The 20,905-nt window shown below is 38.8% G+C and overlaps 1 protein-coding gene across 1 annotated transcript in view; it reads left to right on the top strand.

The window, feature by feature from the left end:
• Positions 1 to 20,905, top strand: part of stag2b (STAG2 cohesin complex component b) — a 35,536-nt gene that overhangs the window by 7,330 nt on the left and 7,301 nt on the right. Inside the window, exons 2-29 of the mRNA XM_082177250.1 lie at positions 5,337 to 5,469; positions 5,583 to 5,661; positions 7,026 to 7,169; positions 7,362 to 7,458; positions 8,356 to 8,432; positions 8,558 to 8,762; positions 8,852 to 9,003; positions 10,460 to 10,533; positions 10,662 to 10,785; positions 10,956 to 11,054; positions 11,248 to 11,327; positions 12,177 to 12,284; positions 12,463 to 12,574; positions 14,206 to 14,323; positions 14,405 to 14,508; positions 14,615 to 14,707; positions 14,791 to 14,880; positions 14,985 to 15,188; positions 15,896 to 15,966; positions 16,218 to 16,305; positions 17,119 to 17,199; positions 17,289 to 17,381; positions 17,459 to 17,633; positions 18,010 to 18,149; positions 18,267 to 18,368; positions 18,452 to 18,600; positions 18,686 to 18,814; positions 18,929 to 19,134. Coding sequence (XP_082033376.1) covers positions 5,426 to 5,469; positions 5,583 to 5,661; positions 7,026 to 7,169; positions 7,362 to 7,458; positions 8,356 to 8,432; positions 8,558 to 8,762; positions 8,852 to 9,003; positions 10,460 to 10,533; positions 10,662 to 10,785; positions 10,956 to 11,054; positions 11,248 to 11,327; positions 12,177 to 12,284; positions 12,463 to 12,574; positions 14,206 to 14,323; positions 14,405 to 14,508; positions 14,615 to 14,707; positions 14,791 to 14,880; positions 14,985 to 15,188; positions 15,896 to 15,966; positions 16,218 to 16,305; positions 17,119 to 17,199; positions 17,289 to 17,381; positions 17,459 to 17,633; positions 18,010 to 18,149; positions 18,267 to 18,368; positions 18,452 to 18,600; positions 18,686 to 18,814; positions 18,929 to 19,134 — 3,238 coding nt within the window. The 5' untranslated portion in view covers positions 5,337 to 5,425. The remainder of the gene's footprint in view (positions 1 to 5,336; positions 5,470 to 5,582; positions 5,662 to 7,025; positions 7,170 to 7,361; positions 7,459 to 8,355; positions 8,433 to 8,557; positions 8,763 to 8,851; positions 9,004 to 10,459; positions 10,534 to 10,661; positions 10,786 to 10,955; positions 11,055 to 11,247; positions 11,328 to 12,176; positions 12,285 to 12,462; positions 12,575 to 14,205; positions 14,324 to 14,404; positions 14,509 to 14,614; positions 14,708 to 14,790; positions 14,881 to 14,984; positions 15,189 to 15,895; positions 15,967 to 16,217; positions 16,306 to 17,118; positions 17,200 to 17,288; positions 17,382 to 17,458; positions 17,634 to 18,009; positions 18,150 to 18,266; positions 18,369 to 18,451; positions 18,601 to 18,685; positions 18,815 to 18,928; positions 19,135 to 20,905) is intronic.

The raw sequence follows: 20,905 nt of genomic DNA, 5'->3' as shown, positions 1-20,905 counted from the left end.
CCAGACTTTGGACTTAAACGTGGTTGGAGCATCTATTAAATTACTCGCACTGCTGTCCGCAATCCCGTTTAAAACCTATTTTTCTTAGGCTAGTTAACTTCTGTTCACGTTTCCCTCATTCGTGTGTTGAGCACCACTCGAGGAGCCATGAAGTAGCGACGCTGGGAGCAGGGAAATCAGTTTTAGAGCTCCTTATTTTATTAAATAAAATATAGATATTTGGCGCCAGCATATCAATTCTCAAATCGCACGGAGGAGGACAACGATATATTGCTCTATCGATATTTTGTCCCACCCCTATTATTATGTACTATGATTTAAAGATCACATTTTCATGTAAAGCAGTTATTTTTTCACACTATGAAAAGAGAGCACTTCTAATAGTTCAGCAATTTACAAAGCATTAAGTGATCATATTCGCTGTATACATATTCAGTGTAAAGCCAAGCTTCTAAGCTTTAAAACGACACCTATTTTGTGTTAGTTAAGCAAGTAACATTATAACTTCGGATTTAAGAGGTTAAGGTTAACGATTAATCAATTAATTGATTGTTAATTTAAACAGCAATGAAATATTGGAGTTTGTGTAAATTGACATCCCTATTCCAGAATCAATGCTGCTGAAAAATTGGGTGGGAACTGTTGTGCTCTCTATATCAGAATTCATATTAGTATTTCCTTTAGTTTGAGGTAAAACTTAATGTAACTATAAGCTGACCCCAACGCATCATACCCCAAAGCAAATGCTTCTTTTAATAATTTATGCCTTATCTTAAAGCCCAATTTATACTTCTGCGTTGAACTTACGCCGTAGCTACGTCGTAGGGCTGTCAACGAATATTCTAAATTCGAATATATATTCGAATAGTTTTAAAAAACAGAAATTCGAACGTGAAAATTAATATTCGAATGTGAATTTCGAATATGGAAAAACACGCCCGCGGAAGCAGAGGCGCGGCTGTCTGCTTTGCGAGTAGGGGCGCGCGCTGCCTCAAGCCTTGTTTATACTTTCGCCTGTCTCCACAGCGCGAGTCTCCGCAGACTGCGCGCGCACCTCCCCAAACGGACGAGGCGTTTATACTCGACGCGCTCGCCGTTGTACTATTCTTTGAAAGGATAGGGTGCGATTCGCGCTCGTGCGGACGCGTCGAGTATAATTTATAAACAAGACTTGAGGGACAGGTCACGAGTCGCACTGTCTAGCACAGCGTCACTGCTGAAAGTTGACAGTGCACTAAAAGACAATGGAATAAATTGCAGTCAGTTTTTCCTTTTTTTAATACAAGCACCAATAATGTAAGTAGCCTTTTTCTTTTTTAATAGCACTTTATTTTTTATGAACCTCAGGGTAAAAGTTCTTTGTTGTCACATTTCTCGGAATTGTGTGCCTCATTTTATTTAAAGTTAAACAGAAAAGTTCCATGTTTACCACAGCACAGCTCGCTCGGAGCGTTCAATGTCAGTTCTATACTGTAAAACTTCAATTAATGTTAATACATTTGTTTCAATCACTGAATGAAGCCTGCTATATTTGGGGCAAGAGTCGCGACCTTAAATTGCTTGCACAAAACTCTTGATCAGCACTCAACATGTGCTTATTGTTGTTCATTTAAACCGTTATGAGCAGAGAGAGCGTGAGCGCGAGGGCGCGCGCGAGAGAGAGAGAGAGAGTGCCTGCGAGTGAGCGAGACTGAGGTCTGCGGTCTTGGCCATTAGTTTATTTACTTGGTTTTGTGTTGGTAATACATTGTCAAATATGTTTAAACTTAAATTAACTACCTATACAAGTTATGTATGTCTCTTTGTATTAATTTGTCCTGTTATTGACGTAATGCGCGTCATTGAAAAAATGCGCAACCAGATGTTCGAATAGTTCGAATATTCGTGTGTTTTTTAGAGGGAATATTCGAACGTCATTTTTGAGCAATTTTGACAGCCCTACTACGTCGTAGGCTGTGTGTAGCGCGCGTACCCTTCGGCGTAGCCTGACGTGCACCTCTCCAAAAATGTAACAACGCGTCAACTCTACGCGGACGCAAGCGCTGTGATTGGTCTGCTAGGACCGCTCCCTCGGGTTTCACATGCTCCCTCTGCGCGCGTGAACGCGGACAACGACGCAGAAGTATAAATGAAAACCAACGCGTTGCCTACGGCGTAGAGGCTCCGGCGTAGGTCCGACGCAGAAGTATAAATCAGCCTTTAGTGAGATCATTTATACTTTTTTTTTTTTTTTGTGGTATGAATAACCTTTTCATGTGCTCCTTTCAAGGGCAGGCAGTTTGATATTTCCATATATAATATATATATATGTAAATATATTTAAGCTGTATGTAGGTTCGGTTGCCCTGGAAGTTAAAAAAGTACAGTGGCTTTGAAACATCTCAACCAAAGGTGTGAGTTTACTTTAGGGTGTGACTTTGTTTGTTTGAGCTGTGGCGGATGAACAGGAGTGTGTGGCAAACCTGAGCTCATTCTCATTCTAATGATTTTTGTTCATTGAAATGATCTCATGACCATTTCTCTGATACCCTCTGCCTTTGACTAGCAATAGCAAATCTTATTCTTGGCTGTGATGTAAACCAAAGGCTGTTGGCTATTTACAAGTGTGCCATTCAGTATGTCTCGGCCCAACGTCCCGTTTCAATAGGAAATAGTCCCGTTTCTTTTAAGGATAATTATGGTAGTCTTTCTTGCTTATGGCTTATTACAGTGTGTTGTGTACAAGAACAGGTGGTTTGACAAGCATGTTTCACTACAGAGCTGTGATGCCCTTATGGGCCGATATTGTCACATTGCTCTGATATCTCTCTCCTCTGCTGCTGTATCACATAATGTTTATTGTCATTTTATGTGATAACTAACTAACTAACTGGTTTTAGCAATGTCGTTACAAAACGGTGTGTGACTCTATTCTGTGTAACATAAAATACATTTAAAAAAATGTCGTCAACCAAACAATTTGAGTCCATTGACTTCTGTTGTATGGACAAAAAACACTTGAGACATTTTGAAGAATATCCTCTTATCTTCCACAGAATAAAGAAAGTCATACATGTTTGTTGAAAGGACATAAGAGAATTTTCATTTTTCACTGTAACGTCATTGTCAGAAAAGGTGTTCTGTGTCATGTGCGGGTCTGAATCCCTTATGTGGGAAATATGGTCTATAGATTTGTTTTAGTGAAAGTGTTAAAGCTTTTAAAAATGACAAACTTATGAAAGTTATGAAGATTTTAAACTGAAGTTGTGATGTTGGAAAAAATAATGAAAGGGAAAATATGCTGCTTTATGCATTTTTATAATTATTATTAGTACTATGTTATATTTCTTTTTAAAGAGGCGCACAGACAGCGGCCTGTCCTGCAGCTTTCACTCAGTCGGGTTCTTCACACTGACTGAGAGAGGCTGTCTGAGCGATCAGCTCAGGAGTCACATGTGGTGCTGTATTGCCCCCGTGTGGCTACAATATAACTGGATTCATTCTGCCTAGCTGTAGTGACAGACTGAAGATGTAGACATTGTAAAAGGGCCAAACAGTAAGTGTTATGAGTGTTTTTGGAGCCTTTTTAATTTTAGTAGTCCACGTACACTGTTGCCCTGAAACATTTGTGATGATGATGGTTATTGGTTACATAGTTTCTGGATAATAAGGATGATCATGAATACTCAGAAGGGACAGCAAGGATTCACTCACTGATCATGAAAACAATGGGCTTTATTCATGAAACAAGAGCAGAACAAATTTTTGTGTAAATCGTTTGTAAAGCCACTCATGTAAATGGTTGGATTCATGAATGTGAACATAATTTGTTGGTTGGTACGAAAAACAATTTACATCTGCTCCCTTCCACGTTTAAATGGTGCTTAAAACATTTGAACATTTTGTGTTCTTTTAGGCAAAACTTGTTTGCCCGTATCGGTAATCTTTTACTATTGAGGATAAACATGTGGCTTGCTGTCTGCAGTGGAGGGGCTTGAGGAAGTGGCTTCAACAACTCCAGCTCTGAAGAGTTGAAAAATGTTCAAATTTGGGTAAAACGCAGCTCTCGATGCTTCACTTTTTACCCAGCTGTCTAATCACAGTGGAGGAGGGGCGGGACAAACACCACACCAAACCAGCCAATCGTCACATCCTAATTGTACAACGACTGAACAACAGTGGAGAAGTTAATCTTGTTGGTATAATTGCATTTTTTATATTCAGTAATTGCTGATAAACCAAACTATCTGCAAAAGCAGATACTGGCGACACAGATATTCCATATCTTAACAACCAAAGCATTTCAGCTGGTAAAAAACACTGCGCTCTGAAGCGCCCCCAGCTGGGCATCTTCAGAAGAGCGCCTGGCAATTTCAGCTGGCTAAAACGCTGTGGTGGAAACACTTTAATTGAATACATTTTGTTTGGCATATGGCCAATTAGTCTCTTTTGCGTTTATGCAATATACTGGAGCCAAACCAGAGAAGGAAGTCCAGAAAATTGCACAGTGTCCTTGGACACATAATTTATGTAGTTGTAACTCGTGGGAGGGGTTTATGCGAATTGTGAATGAGCGAGCACATGCATCCTATTTACAAATTATTGAAGTTAATTAACATATGCACGTTTAACTATCAAATCTAAGATTTGTGAATCCAGATGAGAGTTTTTGAGAAGATCTGTTTTCCACAAATTAAAATGACTAAGAATTTACTTGTATATTTACAAAAGGCCCGATTATTACACGGCTTGACCAATCACAATTCAGTAACCGCTATACACAAGTGTGTCAAAGGTTTTTAATTTTGTGATTGGTTTCCACTTCTTTTTTGATGAAACCTTGCAGACAGGATTTTGTGCCAACACTGTACAGTACACAGTGACATTCAGTTCATATTTAAATGCGCCTCCTGTGGCTTGAGAACATGAAAAAACAGCGACGCGATGCACTTGGCCAATGACGCATATACAAATATAAACCAACAATTAAAAATGAATTCAAAAATAGTTGATTTATAATATTGAGCAAGGATTAATAGATTACAGATGTAGGTGTGCTTGTCTAGTCTAAACACATAAGACCTTACTAATGTTTTTCTAAAATTTTACTAGAAAAGATTGTAAGATTTTTATCATAAGGTAATGTAAACCACTTTGCATAATATTTCCTGTTGTTTTGTTTTTCCCTTCTTTTTTTGGGGGGTATTTGAATGGTATTTATGCAACTTTTGTATTTTTGTAACTGTTGTTGCCATGAAGATAGTCTGATAGATGCTGACATGGCATTAAAGACATATTATTATTATTATTATTATTACTACTACTAATGCTTTTCTCCCAATTTGTATATGTTTTAGGTTTATGAGACAAAAGTACCCACTGTTGCCCTGTGTGTATAAAGACAAAGCCCTTGACAAGTTGAAGTGGACCAGAAGATGTTAAAGAAATGATAGCCGCACCGGAATTACACACCGAGTTTCATTTCGCTCAGTGAGTAGCCTACACAAACACACGAGTAACGAATACACATGATGTGTATGCATGCGCTGACATATTCTCTCTCACTTATGCTATATTTATGCTATATCTGTTTGTGTGAACAGGGACACTGACACCCGATTCTCATCAGACACTGATTTCGATGATCCTGATGGGAGGAATGTCATCATTGGGAAGGGCAAGGTATATGTGGACCCTGACATTTTTGATTATCAAGAATCTTTACAAGATTTTACAAGCTTCCTTTACCCCTTTTCCACTGAAATGGTTCTGGAGCTAATAATTGGCCAAACTTAAGATTCTGACTTCAAAACTAAATGATAATACTTTAGATACGTAATGATACGTAAATGATAAACGTACTTAACCACGTTTCTATGTAACCTGCCAATAAACGAATAGTGCCCTATGATTTTCGCAATGCAGAAAACACGGGCGGAATCGTGGGATTCAGTCATAAAAACAGAATTTATTACGGAATTTGTAAATTTTTTGATGAATAAATAAAAATCATTTCAGTACACTTAAATCAAATTGTGATCTAGACTAATGTCTGTGAATATTAAACCGCAAAAAGAGTATTTTAATACGAATCCGCTCTGAGACTCACTTCACGAATATTTTACGGTTTCATTTGAGAAAAACTATCGTTTTTAAAAATATTTATGATAACCTAAAAGTTAGGTTTAACTTGACAGATATATTACTGTTGTACAGTAGAATTTAGATGCGTCTCAATGTAATAATAATACTAACATTAATAATAATAAATTATCAAAACTTCAATTTTCCCATGTTTTAATTTTAACAGTTTAAAGCTCCGTTGTGCATAATTTCATATTATTAAAAGATATATCAAATAAATGTTTTATGTTTTCATTTGATTACCAGAAAATATACAAAACAGAATTTGTGTGGGGAAAAAATCATAAATATATATATATTTTTTATTAGTAAAACTGATGTTTTTACGAATTAAATCAATTAGACTTGCTTTTTGATTATTAAAATGTAATTAAATCATTCAAATGGAATCCAGAAAACTTGAAACAGGAAACACAGAATTTGGTTCTGAAACAAAAGCATATTTCGTAGGGTCCTAAACTTGAAATTGTTGTTAAATTGTATACTTTTCATGATTTCAATTAATTAGACATGCTTTTTATCACAAAAAATTATTTAACAATAAGAATGGAGCCCAAAAAATTTTTTACGGAAAAAAACGGAATCCAGAAGAATTAAAACGGAATTTGGGGAAAAAAATAAAACAGGATTTCATAGGGCCCTAAACAAATGCCTTTATACAGACCTTTTTCTTTTTCTTTACTTAACTTAAATAATTGAATTAAGAATCTTTATACAAGCACAAGCTGTTTGTAATCCATCAGTCAAATTATTTAAATGTATAAAATGCATTGCAAACAATTCGCACATGATATTTGCAATTTAGGAACTGTATTTGCTGTGGACGTCATCCAGTCCTCTAGCTGCTATGAAGAGTTTGATCCAGTTCTTTACAGTTGACCTGTAATGTCACTCTGCTTCAGGCGAAGAAAGGAAAGAAGGGCCCTGGAGAGAAGGGGAAAGGAGCGGGGAAAGGAGCTGGACGCATGAACGGTCACCACCAGGAAAACGGCATGGAAAATGTCATGCTTTTTGAAGTGGTCAGACTGGGGAAGAGTGCCATGCAGGTCAGTGAGCATATTACCGGATTTTACACTGCCCTCTGTCACGCTCTGGCATTCACATCTTAAATTCCCTCATGTGGGTTTGTGGCTTCTGGAGGGATTTGAGTGTTGGCAGGAGAATATGCAGACAGATGTACCACTGTGTAGTCGAGCAGATTTTGACCTTTGCGAGATTTCTGCTCTCCTGTTTTGCAGTCGGTCGTTGATGACTGGATTGAGTCCTATAAACATGACAGAGACGTCGCACTTCTAGACTTGATCAATTTCTTCATCCAGTGCTCTGGCTGCAAAGGTTTGAATGTCATTTCTCATGTGATCTGGTTTGAGCTCAGAGATGGTAAATGTTATGTGACAGCAGAATCAGGATAGTTAAAGGGAAATGAAGATTCAGTCATCATTTACTCGCCATCATTTTGTTCTGAACGGCATTACTTTTTTCATGGAACAGAATGTTCACGCTAATCTCTTCCATATAATGAAAGTGAATGGGCACAGGGGCTATTAAGCTCCAAAAAGGACATAAACCATCATAAAAGTAGTTGATAGTACTGTATTCCAAGCTGTATTAAGCCGCATGATAAAGACTTGTATGAGGGAAAGACCAAGGCCTTGGTCATTAAAAACATGTCCTTGAAAATTTTGTTTGACAGTTATGGGCAGTTCATATAAAGGCCAATATCTATTACATTAACTACAACTATGAAGTTTTAATAATTGTTCTAATTCTATGAAAAAAGGTAAGTCCACACAACATCTATAACCATAACAAAGAGGAACGCTATCAGAACGATTTTTTAACGAACAATAAAAAGATTGACATCCTATCAGAATCCTTTCAAGCAGCAGACAACAAAACTGCAGCATTCGCTTGGAATGGAGATGAATATAGTTAGACAGCCTAATCCTGGTTTAATCTAAGCCCTTTCTGTGAAACCGGGTTTTGGTGTGAACAGCTTTGAGTTTCATTATGTGGAAAAAGAAGCTTGGAAATTCTGCTAAATATAAGAAATGAATAGTGAACTTTTAGCAGTACTTTTTTTTTTTTGCAGTTTTCCTCGTAAAAAAATAAAATAAAATTAAACTTGGTACAACTTTAAGTCCTGACCTGAGCCAAGTATAAATTTAACCTCATATACATTTTATTTCATAATGTTATTACCTTTACAAAAAATACTAAACTGTTCTGCAGGTGTTGTCACTGGTGAGATGTTCCGCAACATGCAGAACTCTGAGATCATTAGGAAGATGACAGAAGAGTTTGATGAGGTAAACTTCACTCTCCAACCCTGAACATGACTCTTCTCAAAAACTTGTTTCCTCACCCACTACATACTGTGTTTTATGAATTATTTTGTGCCCACACTAACCATCGAGAGTTTATGTTATTGCAGGACAGCGGCGATTACCCGCTCACAATGGCCGGGCCGCAGTGGAAGAAGTTCAAGTCTAGTTTCTGCGAGTTTATCGGCGTGTTGGTGCGGCAGTGTCAGTACAGCATCATCTATGACGAATACATGATGGACACGGTCATCTCGCTGCTCACTGGCCTCTCAGACTCTCAAGTCCGCGCTTTCAGACACACCAGCACACTGGCAGGTCAATATCTCTGCTACTCTATAAATCATAACCTTTTGTTATGATTGGTCCAAATTAGTATCAAGATGCTATGTTTTTTTCCCCCATAGCTATGAAGCTGATGACGGCCCTCGTGAATGTAGCACTGAACCTCAGCATCAACATGGACAACACTCAGCGGCAATACGAAGCAGAGAGGAACAAGATGATTGGCAAGAGGGCCAATGACAGACTAGAGCTTCTGCTTCAGAAACGCAAGGAGGTGAGTGTCCTCCGGAGCCGGGACAGGGATGCTGCACGCATTTAAATAAATTCAGCATGTTGTCATTGTCTTAGAGCGACCATAAAAGCTGAAAGTGAAAGGGGCAGAGTGAGTAAATGAAGCCTTCTGAGGCACAGTAGAACAGGAGATTTGTTTCACTCTTCCCTGTGGAGACTCACTTCCCTTTGCGTGAGGCTGCCAGGTCACTGCAGTGTTTGCTGCTTTCCTTCCCAACACCTACGCCTCTGTTGGCCAACAGCCTCAAAAACACACGACCAACCAAACACTCAGCACATTTCATCCGTACTCTTTCCCTCTACTTTAAAGCTGAGTAAACATGGATAAAGTAATTAAAAAAGGATCCTATTCTAATGAGAATACTGTGTTATTGTGGGCTGTCAGGTTAAATGCAGCTCTGTCAGCACCCGTGGGGTTAGAACTCTCCTGAATGGCCATGAGTATTAAAGCTGTGTTTAACTGGTGCTGTAAATTAACTGGGTTATGTAATAACAGCCCCTGCTGTTATGCCATCTGCGTTTGTGAGTGTGAGGTTTTATTGATGTCTTGATGATAGTATTGTGTTAAACCACGTGGACACACATAAACGTGAGTTTTAGTTTAGAGCAGTATTCTGGTTTAAACTCTGTGGACAGCATCTGTGGCATGCTCTCGATTTATATACAGTATGTATAGAAAAACACTTACAGGTGAAGTCATTGAAGAGCAACCATACATCAATCACCCCATAGATTGTAGTTGCAGATTGTTTTGTTTTTACGAACTCAGATATGAATCAAAATTGATTTCTGTAGTAACAGAGCAGTTAACAAATAGACCTTTTTGACTCTTAGGCCACAAGAATATTCAAAGATCACCTCCCCAAGGAGGATAGTAGGTTTTTTCTAGTACATCAGCTGTAATGGTAGTAATGGTCTCCTCTTCAAAAAAAACATTTTCTGCCCAATAATATCTTATAAATAAAAATACCCATGCCGTTTTAAATTGGGCTACCTCATATATCTAGGTTTTCCTAGGCCTTGGGTTCTTAAAAAATGTGAATTAAAATTTGAAATTCAGGTTTAGTTGTTTTGTCTTATTTGTAAATAATTTAATTCCATCTTGAGGCCCTGTTGAAGGAAGCAGCCTGTTTATTAAAAGAACATCAGAAATCGATATCAGATTACAATCACATACGGCCATATATAATAAAATCACATATTGGGGAGCCCATAACCCTGAAAAGAGAGAGAGATGTCAGTGTTATTCCAAATTGCAGAGACTGTGATAAAAAGAAAATGCAAGAGGGAGTCAAGAGAACGGACGGTGATGTTAAAGAAGCTCAAATAAGAAACTATTATTTCACACACATACACCCAAACCTTTGAGTAGTAATGCAGGTTACTGCCTGCCTGCAGCAACGATTGAATGATGAACTTTTTTTTATTTTTTTTTACAGTTACAAGAAAATCAAGACGAAATTGAAAACATGATGAATGCCATTTTCAAGGGAGTCTTTGTTCACCGATATCGGTATGCACACTCATAAGCGTTGATTTTCTTCTAGCACAAACTCTCATCATCAATTACCACTCAGTATTTTCTCTGATATGTTCCTGTGGGTGTCTGTGGGCTTAAGTGCTTCTGTTATCCCTCCTCAGTGATGCAATAGCAGAGATCCGGGCAATCTGCATCGAGGAGATCGGCGTGTGGATGAAAATGTACAGTGATGCATTTCTTAACGACAGCTATCTCAAGTATGTGGGCTGGACCATGCACGACAAGGTGGGAATTCAATCATGTTTCTCTCCCTTTTCATTTAATCCCTAAATATAGTGTCAGATGGAGTTAGTCACGACACATTCCTAGAGTTGGAACTAAATTGTCTCTCTCTCTCTCTCTCTCTCTCTCTCTCTCTCTCTCTCTCTCTCTCTCTCTCTCTCTCTCTCTCTCAGCAAGGTGAGGTACGTCTGAAGTGTCTCACAGCTCTACAGGGGCTGTACTATAACCGCGAGCTCAATGCCAAACTGGAGCTCTTCACCAGCCGCTTCAAGGTGAGAGAACCATCTGGGGAAGGTTCATCCAAAATAGAGCAAACACAGAAAGGAAAATACTCCTCTCTGAAATTGAGAATTTAAACAAATGATTTTTATGTATCTTTTCAAGGTTTGAAAATTAAACAATGTGCTTTTTCACTATTGAGTGTTTGAAGTCAGTATGACAGGGTTATCTGTTTGTCTTCATCAGGACCGCATCGTATCTATGACACTGGACAAGGAGTATGATGTTGCAGTGCAAGCTATAAAACTGCTCACGCTGGTGTTACAGTACGTGTAAAACCCTGAATACACTTTCTACTGTCCACCTTATTTTTCAACGCAGAAGTAAGGTGTTTTTTTTGTGAATGTGCGAGACTTCTGATGCATTAGCCGCTATAAGTAAATAACGAGAATAATATATCAAAGTGTAGTGAACTGTAATACTGTTTGCGCTACAAACCAGCGTGTTTATAATTAAGACACTACATTAAAATAATATGGTAAGAAATACCAGTTTGCAATATCAAGCAGCGTGACAAGCTGTTTTGTACAGTTAAAAATAACTGGAAGCGAATGACACCGGAAGCCAGACACATTAAAATTACAACTGACCATGGACACTCTTACCTGAAAAATAAGGTGGATAGCTGAGTTTCTTTTGAAATAAGTTGGTGATTTGAATTAGGGTTTGTGGTTTAGTGTTACAAAACATTTTAAAGAAATTAATACTTAAAAGTGTTTTATTTTTTGTAATGTTACAAAAGATTTCTACTTTTATTTCTGTCTGTTTTGAACTTTCTATTCATCAATGAATCCTGAAAACAAAAAAAATGCATCACAAAAATTAAGCAGCAGTATCAGTATTCAGTATTACCTTTTTACTGTGTTTTTGATCAATGCATCCTTGGTGAGATGAGACTTTAAAAAAGAAAATCTTACGTACCAACCCCAAACCTTTCAATGAAAGTGTGGTATAATTAACAAACAAATGACCCTTATGACCTAGTGCTCTTAATGAATTGTTCAGTCAAATTATTCACTGAATGAGTGGTTATTGAACCAACATTTGGCTGATTTCCTGAAACACTGTTGGCAGAGCTAGCTGTGCTCATATGCTGTTGTTGTTTGGTATTGCAGTAGCAGTGATGAGGTTTTGACTGCAGAAGACTGTGAGAGTGTGTACCACCTTGTGTATTCAGCCCACCGCCCCGTCGCTGTGGCAGCAGGAGAGTTCCTCTTTAAAAAGTGAGTTTTATTCATGGTTCTTCAGATCTCATGAAGTTGTACGTGCAGTAAACCTAGTCTTTAACCTGCTGAAAGTCATACGACAAAACTATATCTAGAGAAAAGACGAGAATGAATGAAAGGACGTGGTGGTTAGACAATATTAGATTGAGGTGAACATTTTCATCTTTGTTTGCAGACTGTTCAGTCATCGAGACCCTGAAGATGACAGCATGCCCAAGAGACGAGGCAGACAGAGCATGAATGCCAACCTCATCAAAACCGCTGTCTTTTTCTTCCTGGAGAGTGAGGTGAGGTAACATCAACAACATCATTGTAAATGTGACATTAGTAGGGCTGTACTCAACCAAAGAAAATCTTGGTCGACTGAAGTCCTGAAATTTTCGACTAAAATCGACTAAAAATGACGGTAGAAAACAAAAACGTAAAATTAATTAGATGCGCACTGTGCGCAGTACTTGGTAGCCTTGTTGTCCGCCTAAATGAATAATAAATAAACATAAAAAACTAGTAGGCTATTTGCAGTATATTTAATCGTTTTTGACCTAATTATTTTGCACTGAAATGAGTCTGACACTCGAGTCTGTCGGCTCTGACAGCGTTGCATCACGTGCACCTGCGCAATATCATAGCTTATGATTTCCGAAAATAGTACTATGTTGTCAACTAGTGATATCATCACAAGAACTGTTGAGGAATATGCAACATAATTTAGACAATTATTTTTGTCATATGTTATAATAAGTTATAACTGTCAGACACTATCATTTCACCATACATGTCCTCACACCGAGCGAGGCTGAACATGAGCTCAGCTTCGCAGCTGAGACACGAATAGACTATTAACTTAAAGCTTTTACTCTTAATAAACACAAAAGGCACGTCCACTTTAATAAAAAAAGAATATTTATTAAACAAACCAGATCAAGAGCAGAAACGAAATAAAGTGCATAACTGAAAAATAAAGCATCCTAGGCTCAAAACTAACACAACCAACAGCACAGCGCAATTGCGCATTAGGCTCCAAATAAAAAATAAAAAAGTTAGGTTATCACACTAAAACATTGAAATATGCTAATTCTGATATGTTCATATAGCCTACTCAAAACAGACAGGGCAAGCTAACGCAGACAAGTGAGCTTACCACTTTTAGATGATATGTCATGTTTGTCGTCGAGCTGTGGAAAACTGTTGCTTGCAAACTTTGCATTCAACCTTTTTCCTGTTATCAATTTGAACAAAATGCTGCCACACTGTCGATTTCTTTGTTGTTGACATGTTAGAAGAGGACTGACTATTAAACGCTCTCACAATTAAATAAATAATATTCAGCATCAAACCTTCTATAGTTTTCGCTCTCTCTTGGGTTGGGCTAATCCAAAAAAGGTGAAAACAAGGGGGGTGTTCTGAAGACAGACTGTTACAGTGAAACAAGGGTACTCTGAAAACACCCCCATTAGCAGTTACTGCTTTCCACCTGATGAAATGAGCGCGCCTCAGCACGGCAAAACTGATGAAATAAACGCGGCAAAACTGATGAAATGAACGCGGCAAAAAATCGACCAATCAGAATTTTGGTCGAACCAGAACGTATCGACCAATTAATCGACTAATCGACTGGGACAGTACAGCCCTAGAAATTAGTTCTGTTAAAGGGTGCTATTTCTGTGCGACTAATGTCTTAATTAGTAACTAACTAACTAACTAACTTACTATTTAAGCAAGTTTCTCAAACTCTCTATACATCATGTTGAGTTTTTCAGTTTTCTTCTATTCTAGACAGTTTAAGTGAAATACAATTCAGTAATGAAGCATGATAGTCTTTCTTAAGAGTCTAATATGGCAGCACTAGCCTATATAATTATATTCTAATTGCACACATAAACTGAGATTTTATAGCGTGTTATGTTTTGATCCTTAGCTTCACGAGCATGCAGCCTACCTAGTGGACAGTATGTGGGACTGTGCAGCAGAGATCCTGAAGGACTGGGAGTGCATGATCAGTCTGCTGCTGGATGAGCCACTGCCTGGAGAGGAAGGTCTGACTCGGTGACACACCAGCAGAACTTTTACTCACTCCAAAGTGAGTGAGAGATTAATTACCTTTGTGTGTTTTCCAGCTCTGTCGGACAGACAGGAGACAGCTCTGATAGAGATCATGCTGTGCACCATCCGTCAGGCTGCAGAGTGCCATCCTCCTGTGGGCAGGGGCACGGGCAAGAGGGTAAGACCTGATGCCACACGCATCGACCAGCCCTTGAAGACAGATCCCTGCTTTCACACGTTACCTGTTACATGCTGTTCTCAATTCTCACTTGGTCTGGTTTCAGGTTCTGACAGCGAAGGAGAAGAAGACTCAGCTTGATGACCGGACGAGAATGACGGAGCTCTTCGCTATAGCACTGCCAGCTTTACTTGCAAAGGTTAAAGTCCATTAAAAGTCAAAGGCAACACGAAATGGTATTTAAAGAGGCTCAACTGATATATATTTTTTTCTTTCTCACAGTACTCCGTAGATGCAGAGAAGGTGACAAATCTGCTGCAACTGGCCCAGTTTTTTGATCTGGAAATCTACACCACAGGGCGTTTGGAAAAGGTCTGAACCGCATGTCGTTTAAACAGAATAAATGCACACTGATTGTTGACAATAGACTGAATGTGTAGAATGTGAATGAAAGCTGTGTTTTTTTCCACTCACAGCACCTGGATTCATTGTTAAGACAAATCAGAGAGATTGTGGAGAAGCACACGGACACAGATGTGCTTGAGGCTTGCTCCAAAACCTACCACTCCCTGTGCAACGAGGAGTTCACCATCTTTAACCGGGTGGATATCGCCCGTAGCCAGCTCTTGGATGAGCAAGTGGACAAGTTCAACAAGCTTCTGGAGGACTTCCTGCAGGAGGTGAGGACAGCGGGTGGCTCAGGGTGGAGATTCAGGAGCACTTTGATGTTCTATGTTTGCATAGGAACAAAGCTTTGGAAGGAGTATTTGTGTTCTGCTTCTACTGCAACACTGTGTTGCCTGTTTTTCTGGAGGTCTCTTTGGGGATGGTCTGGCCTCCATTTCCAACATGACAATTTAATTAGTAAGGTGCACTAGTTTATTTAGATTTTTTCACTAATTGTTCATATTTTTAGCAGTCGTGCTCTAAAGTGGTGTAGTATGTGTTGCATCTCAAAATGTCTGAGTAATAGTTAGTGAAATCTATGTAATTGTTCGATTTTACTCACCAGTGATTGAATTACAGGTTTTTAGCACAGATACATTTTCACTGTGTGTTGTAAATGCATGTATGTGTGTGTATACTGTATATATAATATGTTAAAATATTTCAAATTCAATCTATAAAAATATCCACATACAGCAGGAATTATAATTTTTATTTTTTTTGGTTGGTGCTCACTCAGCCCTAAGAACTCATCAGAGTTTGGTGCATGTGACAAAATAGCATTCAGGGCTTCCTTAAGACAGAGCAATGAACTAGTCCGTTATGGAAACATATATTTTACACATCCCTAGTACTCCCTCCAAACCAGTCATCGAGTCCTCTGAATGCAGAAGCTCAGAAAGTTGCAGTCCGTCTCATGAGCAGCTTGTTTCCTTCACAGGGTGAAGACCCAGATGAAGATGATGCTTACCAAGTTCTGTCCACACTGAAGAGGATCACAGCTTTCCATAAGTAAGGCTTTCCTGTATCATCATATAGTGTTTCTCTTTATCAGATTATCACTTATGGCAGAGATTTTCAAACCTGTCCTGGAGCACCCCCGCCTAATTCATAAGCAAGACCTGAAGTGTCAGATAAGGGAGACATACAAAATGTGCAGTGTTGGGGGTGCTGCAGGACAGGTTTGAAAACCCCTGCTTAATGGGCAAATGCTGTCATTTATTTACTTTTCTAAACCCCCTTCATCTCTATGTATGTTATAGTGCTCATGATCTCTCAAAATGGGACCTCTTTACCAGCAACTACAAGTTACTGAACACTGGTATTGAAAATGGAGACATGCCTGAGCAGGTATTCATTTTAAGGCTGCACATAGGGTGAATGAAGAACTATTGTAGTAGTGCCTGACTGGGCTTGACTTAAAGGGATAGTTCACCCAAAAATGAAACTTCTGTCATCATTTACTCGCCTTCAAGTTGTTCCAAACCTGTTTTAGAATCACAAAATAAGATATTTTAAAGAATTTTGGTAATCAGACAGTTGACAGTAGCCATTGACTTCCTTGGTAGGAAAAAGATACTATGGAAGTCAATGGGTGCATTCTTTAAAATATCTTTTTATTTTTTGTTCAACATAAGAAAGAAATTCATACAGGTTTGGAACAACTTAAGGGTAAGTAAAATGATGCAGTTTTTGGGTAAACTATCCCTTTAACTTTTTTTTGTTATTGCATCTATAGTGTAGAATTGTGACTTTATTTTAATTGTGCCTCGTAATTTGTAATCTCTTACAATTGAGACTACATATCTCACAATTGCAAACTTTTCTCTTAATTGCAATTTTATATCACACAATTGAGGCTTCACCTTTCACAAATGTGACTAATTTATGTAATTGTGACTTTTTTCATCACAATTCAAACTGTTTCTCTGAATTGCAACTTGCAATCTCACAGTGTGATTTTATTTCTTATTTTAAACTTTTTCTCACAGTTACCTGTTTATATATATTATATATATTATTATTATTATTTTATTATTATTATTATTATTATTTTATTTTTTATAAACGGGCTTCCATAGAAATACCACCTTGAAATCAGTTGAAACTTTGCTTTTGCCTCATGATTGTCGGTTAACGTTAATGTCTGTCTGGACTTCTCAGATTGTCATTCACGCACTGCAGTGCACACATTACGTCATTCTTTGGAGCTTAGCCAAGGTCTCTGAGGGCACTTCTAAAAAGGTAGCGTCTGTTTAAATGTGTATGCATTCATTTTTCCCGCTTGTGTACTGTGGTTTGTTGGAAGTCAACAATGCATTTGGTCTCTGTAGGAGGACATGTTGACTCTGAGGAAGCAGATGAGGGCGTTTTGTCTAATGTGCCAGCGTTACCTAACCAGCGTCAACACTGCCGTCAAAGAGCAGGTCTGTATGAAAGGTCACAAGAAGCATTATCCCTCATGCCACAACCAGGCTGTACCTGACAGTATGTTCTCCCTCAGACCTTCACCATCCTCTGTGACCTGCTGCTGATCTTCAGCCATCAGATCATCTCTGGGGGGAGGGAAGCTCTCGAGCCCCTAGTATACACGTCTGAGATGTCCCTGCAGTCAGATCTTCTCAATTTCATCCTGGACCATGTCTTCATTGACCAGGATGAAGACAGCAACAGCACAGGTCTATCACTGCTAATAGCGTAACGACTTTCAGTTAGAGCTAACAGGCTTTGCTGAATGGATTTAGCGCCCCTGGCTGTTTAATGTTAAATGCTTAACACTAAGACAACACAAAGGAAATTGGCTTTAGAAGCGTTCAATTGATTTAAAGATTAGAGACTCTTGCAACACTTAATCCTGCTGTGCACTGAGCTTTAGCTGAAGTAGAATGACTAGTTTAAAATGAGTTGTTTGGACAAATCAACTTGCATTCCTTTTTTGTTGTTAGGAGTCAGGTTTTAAAGTGACCACTAGAGGGCAACAGTTTTCCCTGTAGTTTAAGCTGCTCAGTCACATTCATGAGCATTATTTGAAAGTCTGTCTTTATTTTTGATCAGATGGGCAGCAGGATGATGAAGCTGGAAAAATCGAAGCTTTGCACAAGAGGCGGAACCTGCTGGCCGCATACTGCAAACTCATTATCTACAATGTAGTTGAGATAAACACTGGTGCCGATATTTTTAAGCAATACATGAGGGTGAGTCTTTTTGTTTGTTAAATATGCATTTGCAGTTCATTAATTCCCTTAAATGGTCACTAAAACAAACACTTAATTCCCTTAAATGGTCACTTTGATTTTTTTTTTCCTGTTCAGTATTACAATGACTATGGTGACATCATCAAGGAAACCATGAGCAAGACGAGACAGATTGACAAAATCCAATGTGCAAAGACGCTCATTCTGAGCTTACAGCAGGTCAGTGGCAATGTTTTGTATCTTCCATCAAACTGGGTTTGGTTTGCCGGTTGTTCACGTTTTTTTCCTTCTGTTTTGTGCAGCTCTTCAATGAGATGCTGTCAGACCTGGGACCCAGCTTCGACCGTTCATCTTCATCTTTCTGTGGCATTAAAGAGCTTGCACGGCGCTTCTCTCTGACTTTTGGTCTAGATCAGCTCAAGACTAGAGAGGCTATCGCCATGTTACACAAGTAAGATTCTATTCAGTTCCTCTTGGGTGAGAGAAACCTTTTGTGTGGAGTTACATCACATGTTTATGTTGCTCTCTGTCTAAAGGGACGGTATTGAGTTTGCCTTCAAAGAGTCCAATCCTCAGGGTGAGGGACATCCTCCCCTCAACCTGGCTTTTCTGGACATTCTCAGCGAGTTCTCATCCAAACTCATGCGTCAGGACAAGCGGACTGTGTAAGCAACCATTTATTGACCTCAGCATATGCGCAGGTGCAGAACTGGACTTTGTGGAGCATTCATTAGCTGTTGGAGCTAATGTTGGCTCTCTCTCTCTCTTTTCCCCAAAAGGCACATGTATTTGGAGCGCTTCATGACATTTCAGATGGCCCTGCAGAGAGAAGACTGCTGGCTGCCCCTCATCTCTTACAGAAACTCACTGCAGGCGGGGGGAGATGATGACACTATGTCTGTGGTCAGTGGCATCAGTAGCCGAGGCTCCTCCGTCAGGAGTAAAAAAGCTAAGCCTGCCACCGGCAAGAGGAAATTACCGGAAGGTAAAACAGTTTGAAATCAGACAAATAATGTATTTAATGTGATTTAATAATCGTATACAGGACTTATCCAATCATTGAGTCCAATTTAACCCACCCCTGCAAGCTCATGTTCATCTTCCTCCATTTTTGAGTTCACATCTCAACATCCAATCAACAGAAATAATGGTGCGTTCAAATCATGTCGAAAAATTCCTATTTGCGAGTTGAACACGCATGAACGCCACCACAAAGTCGTAAATACGAGTGGGAAATTGGTAGGGCTGTACTCAACCAAAGAAAATCTTGGTCGACTGAAGTCCTGAAATTTTCGACTAAAAATCGACGGTAAAAAAAAAAAAAGTTAAATTAATTAGATGCGCACTGTGCGCAGTACTTGGTAGCCTTGTTGTCCGCCTAAATGAATAATAAATAAACATAAAAAACTAGTAGGCTATTTGCAGTATATTTAATCGTTTTTGACCTAATTATTTTGCACTGAAATGAGTCTGACACTCGAGTCTGTCGGCTCTGACAGCGTTGCATCACGTGAACCTGCGCAATATCATAGCTTATGATTTCCGAAAATAGTACTATGTTGTCAACTAGTGATATCATCACAAGAACTGTTGAGGAATATGCAACATAATTTAGACAATTATTTTTGTCATATGTTATAATAAGTTATAACTGTCAGACACTATCATTTCACCGTGCATGTCCTCGCACCGAGCGAGGCTGAACATGAGCTCAGCTTCGCAGCTGAGACACGAATAGACTATTAACTTAAAGCTTTTACTCTTAATAAACACAAAAGGCACGTCCACTTTAATAAAAAAAATTATATTTATTAAACAAACCAGATCAAGAGCAGAAACGAAATAAAGTGCATAACTGAAAAAAAAAGCATCCTAGGCTCAAAACTAACACAACCAACAGCACAGCGCAATTGCGCATTAGGCTCCAAATAAAAAATAAAAAAGTTAGGTTATCACACTAAAACATTGAAATATGCAAATTCTGATATGTTCATAGCCTACTCAAAACAGACAGGGCAAGCTAACGCAGACAAGTGAGCTTACCACTTTTAGATGATATATCATGTTTGTCGTCGAGCTGTGGAAAACTGTTGCTTGCAAACTTTGCATTCAACCTTTTTCCTGTTATCAATTTGAACAAAATGCTGCCACACTGTCGATTTCTTTGTTGTTGACATGTTAGAAGAGGACTGACTATTAAACGCTCTCACAATTAAATAAATAATATTCAGCATCAAACCTTCTATAGTTATCGCTCTCTCTTGGGTTGGGCTAATCCAAAAAAGGTGAAAACTAGGGATGGGTACCGAAACCCGGTATTAAACGGGCCCCGGTGCTGAATTTTGAAAGACCGCTGGATCGTTAAGCTCGGACGTTATCGGTTCTGCTGTCGGTACTGGAGAAATTATGAAAGTAACCTACACGTGCTATTTATTATTGCTATTAAGAAATTATTATCTTGCGAATATTGAACCATTTGTGATGCATTTTTGCTAGAGAGAGAGAGAGAGAGAGAGAGAGAGAGAGAGTGTGTGTGTGTGTGTGTGTGTGTGTGTGAGAGAGAGAGAGCGAGAGCGAGCGATCTTTCACGCAAAGCCACGGCGCGCGCAACACAACAGCCCTGCTTAATGAGTGACATGAGGACAGAACATTCAAAAGGTTACACTTTAGATCTTTGATATTAAACTAATTTTATTTTAGATTTAGGCTTCCAATGATTATAAAAAAGAAGATATTTGAGGTGTAACCATTAAAAA

Source organism: Leuciscus leuciscus (genome assembly GCF_965113295.1).
Source record: "Leuciscus leuciscus genome assembly, chromosome: 8".
Taxonomy (NCBI): Eukaryota; Metazoa; Chordata; class Actinopteri; order Cypriniformes; family Leuciscidae; genus Leuciscus; species Leuciscus leuciscus.
The sequence above is the reverse complement of the archived record's forward strand: the minus strand, read 5'-3'. Positions and strand labels throughout refer to the sequence as shown.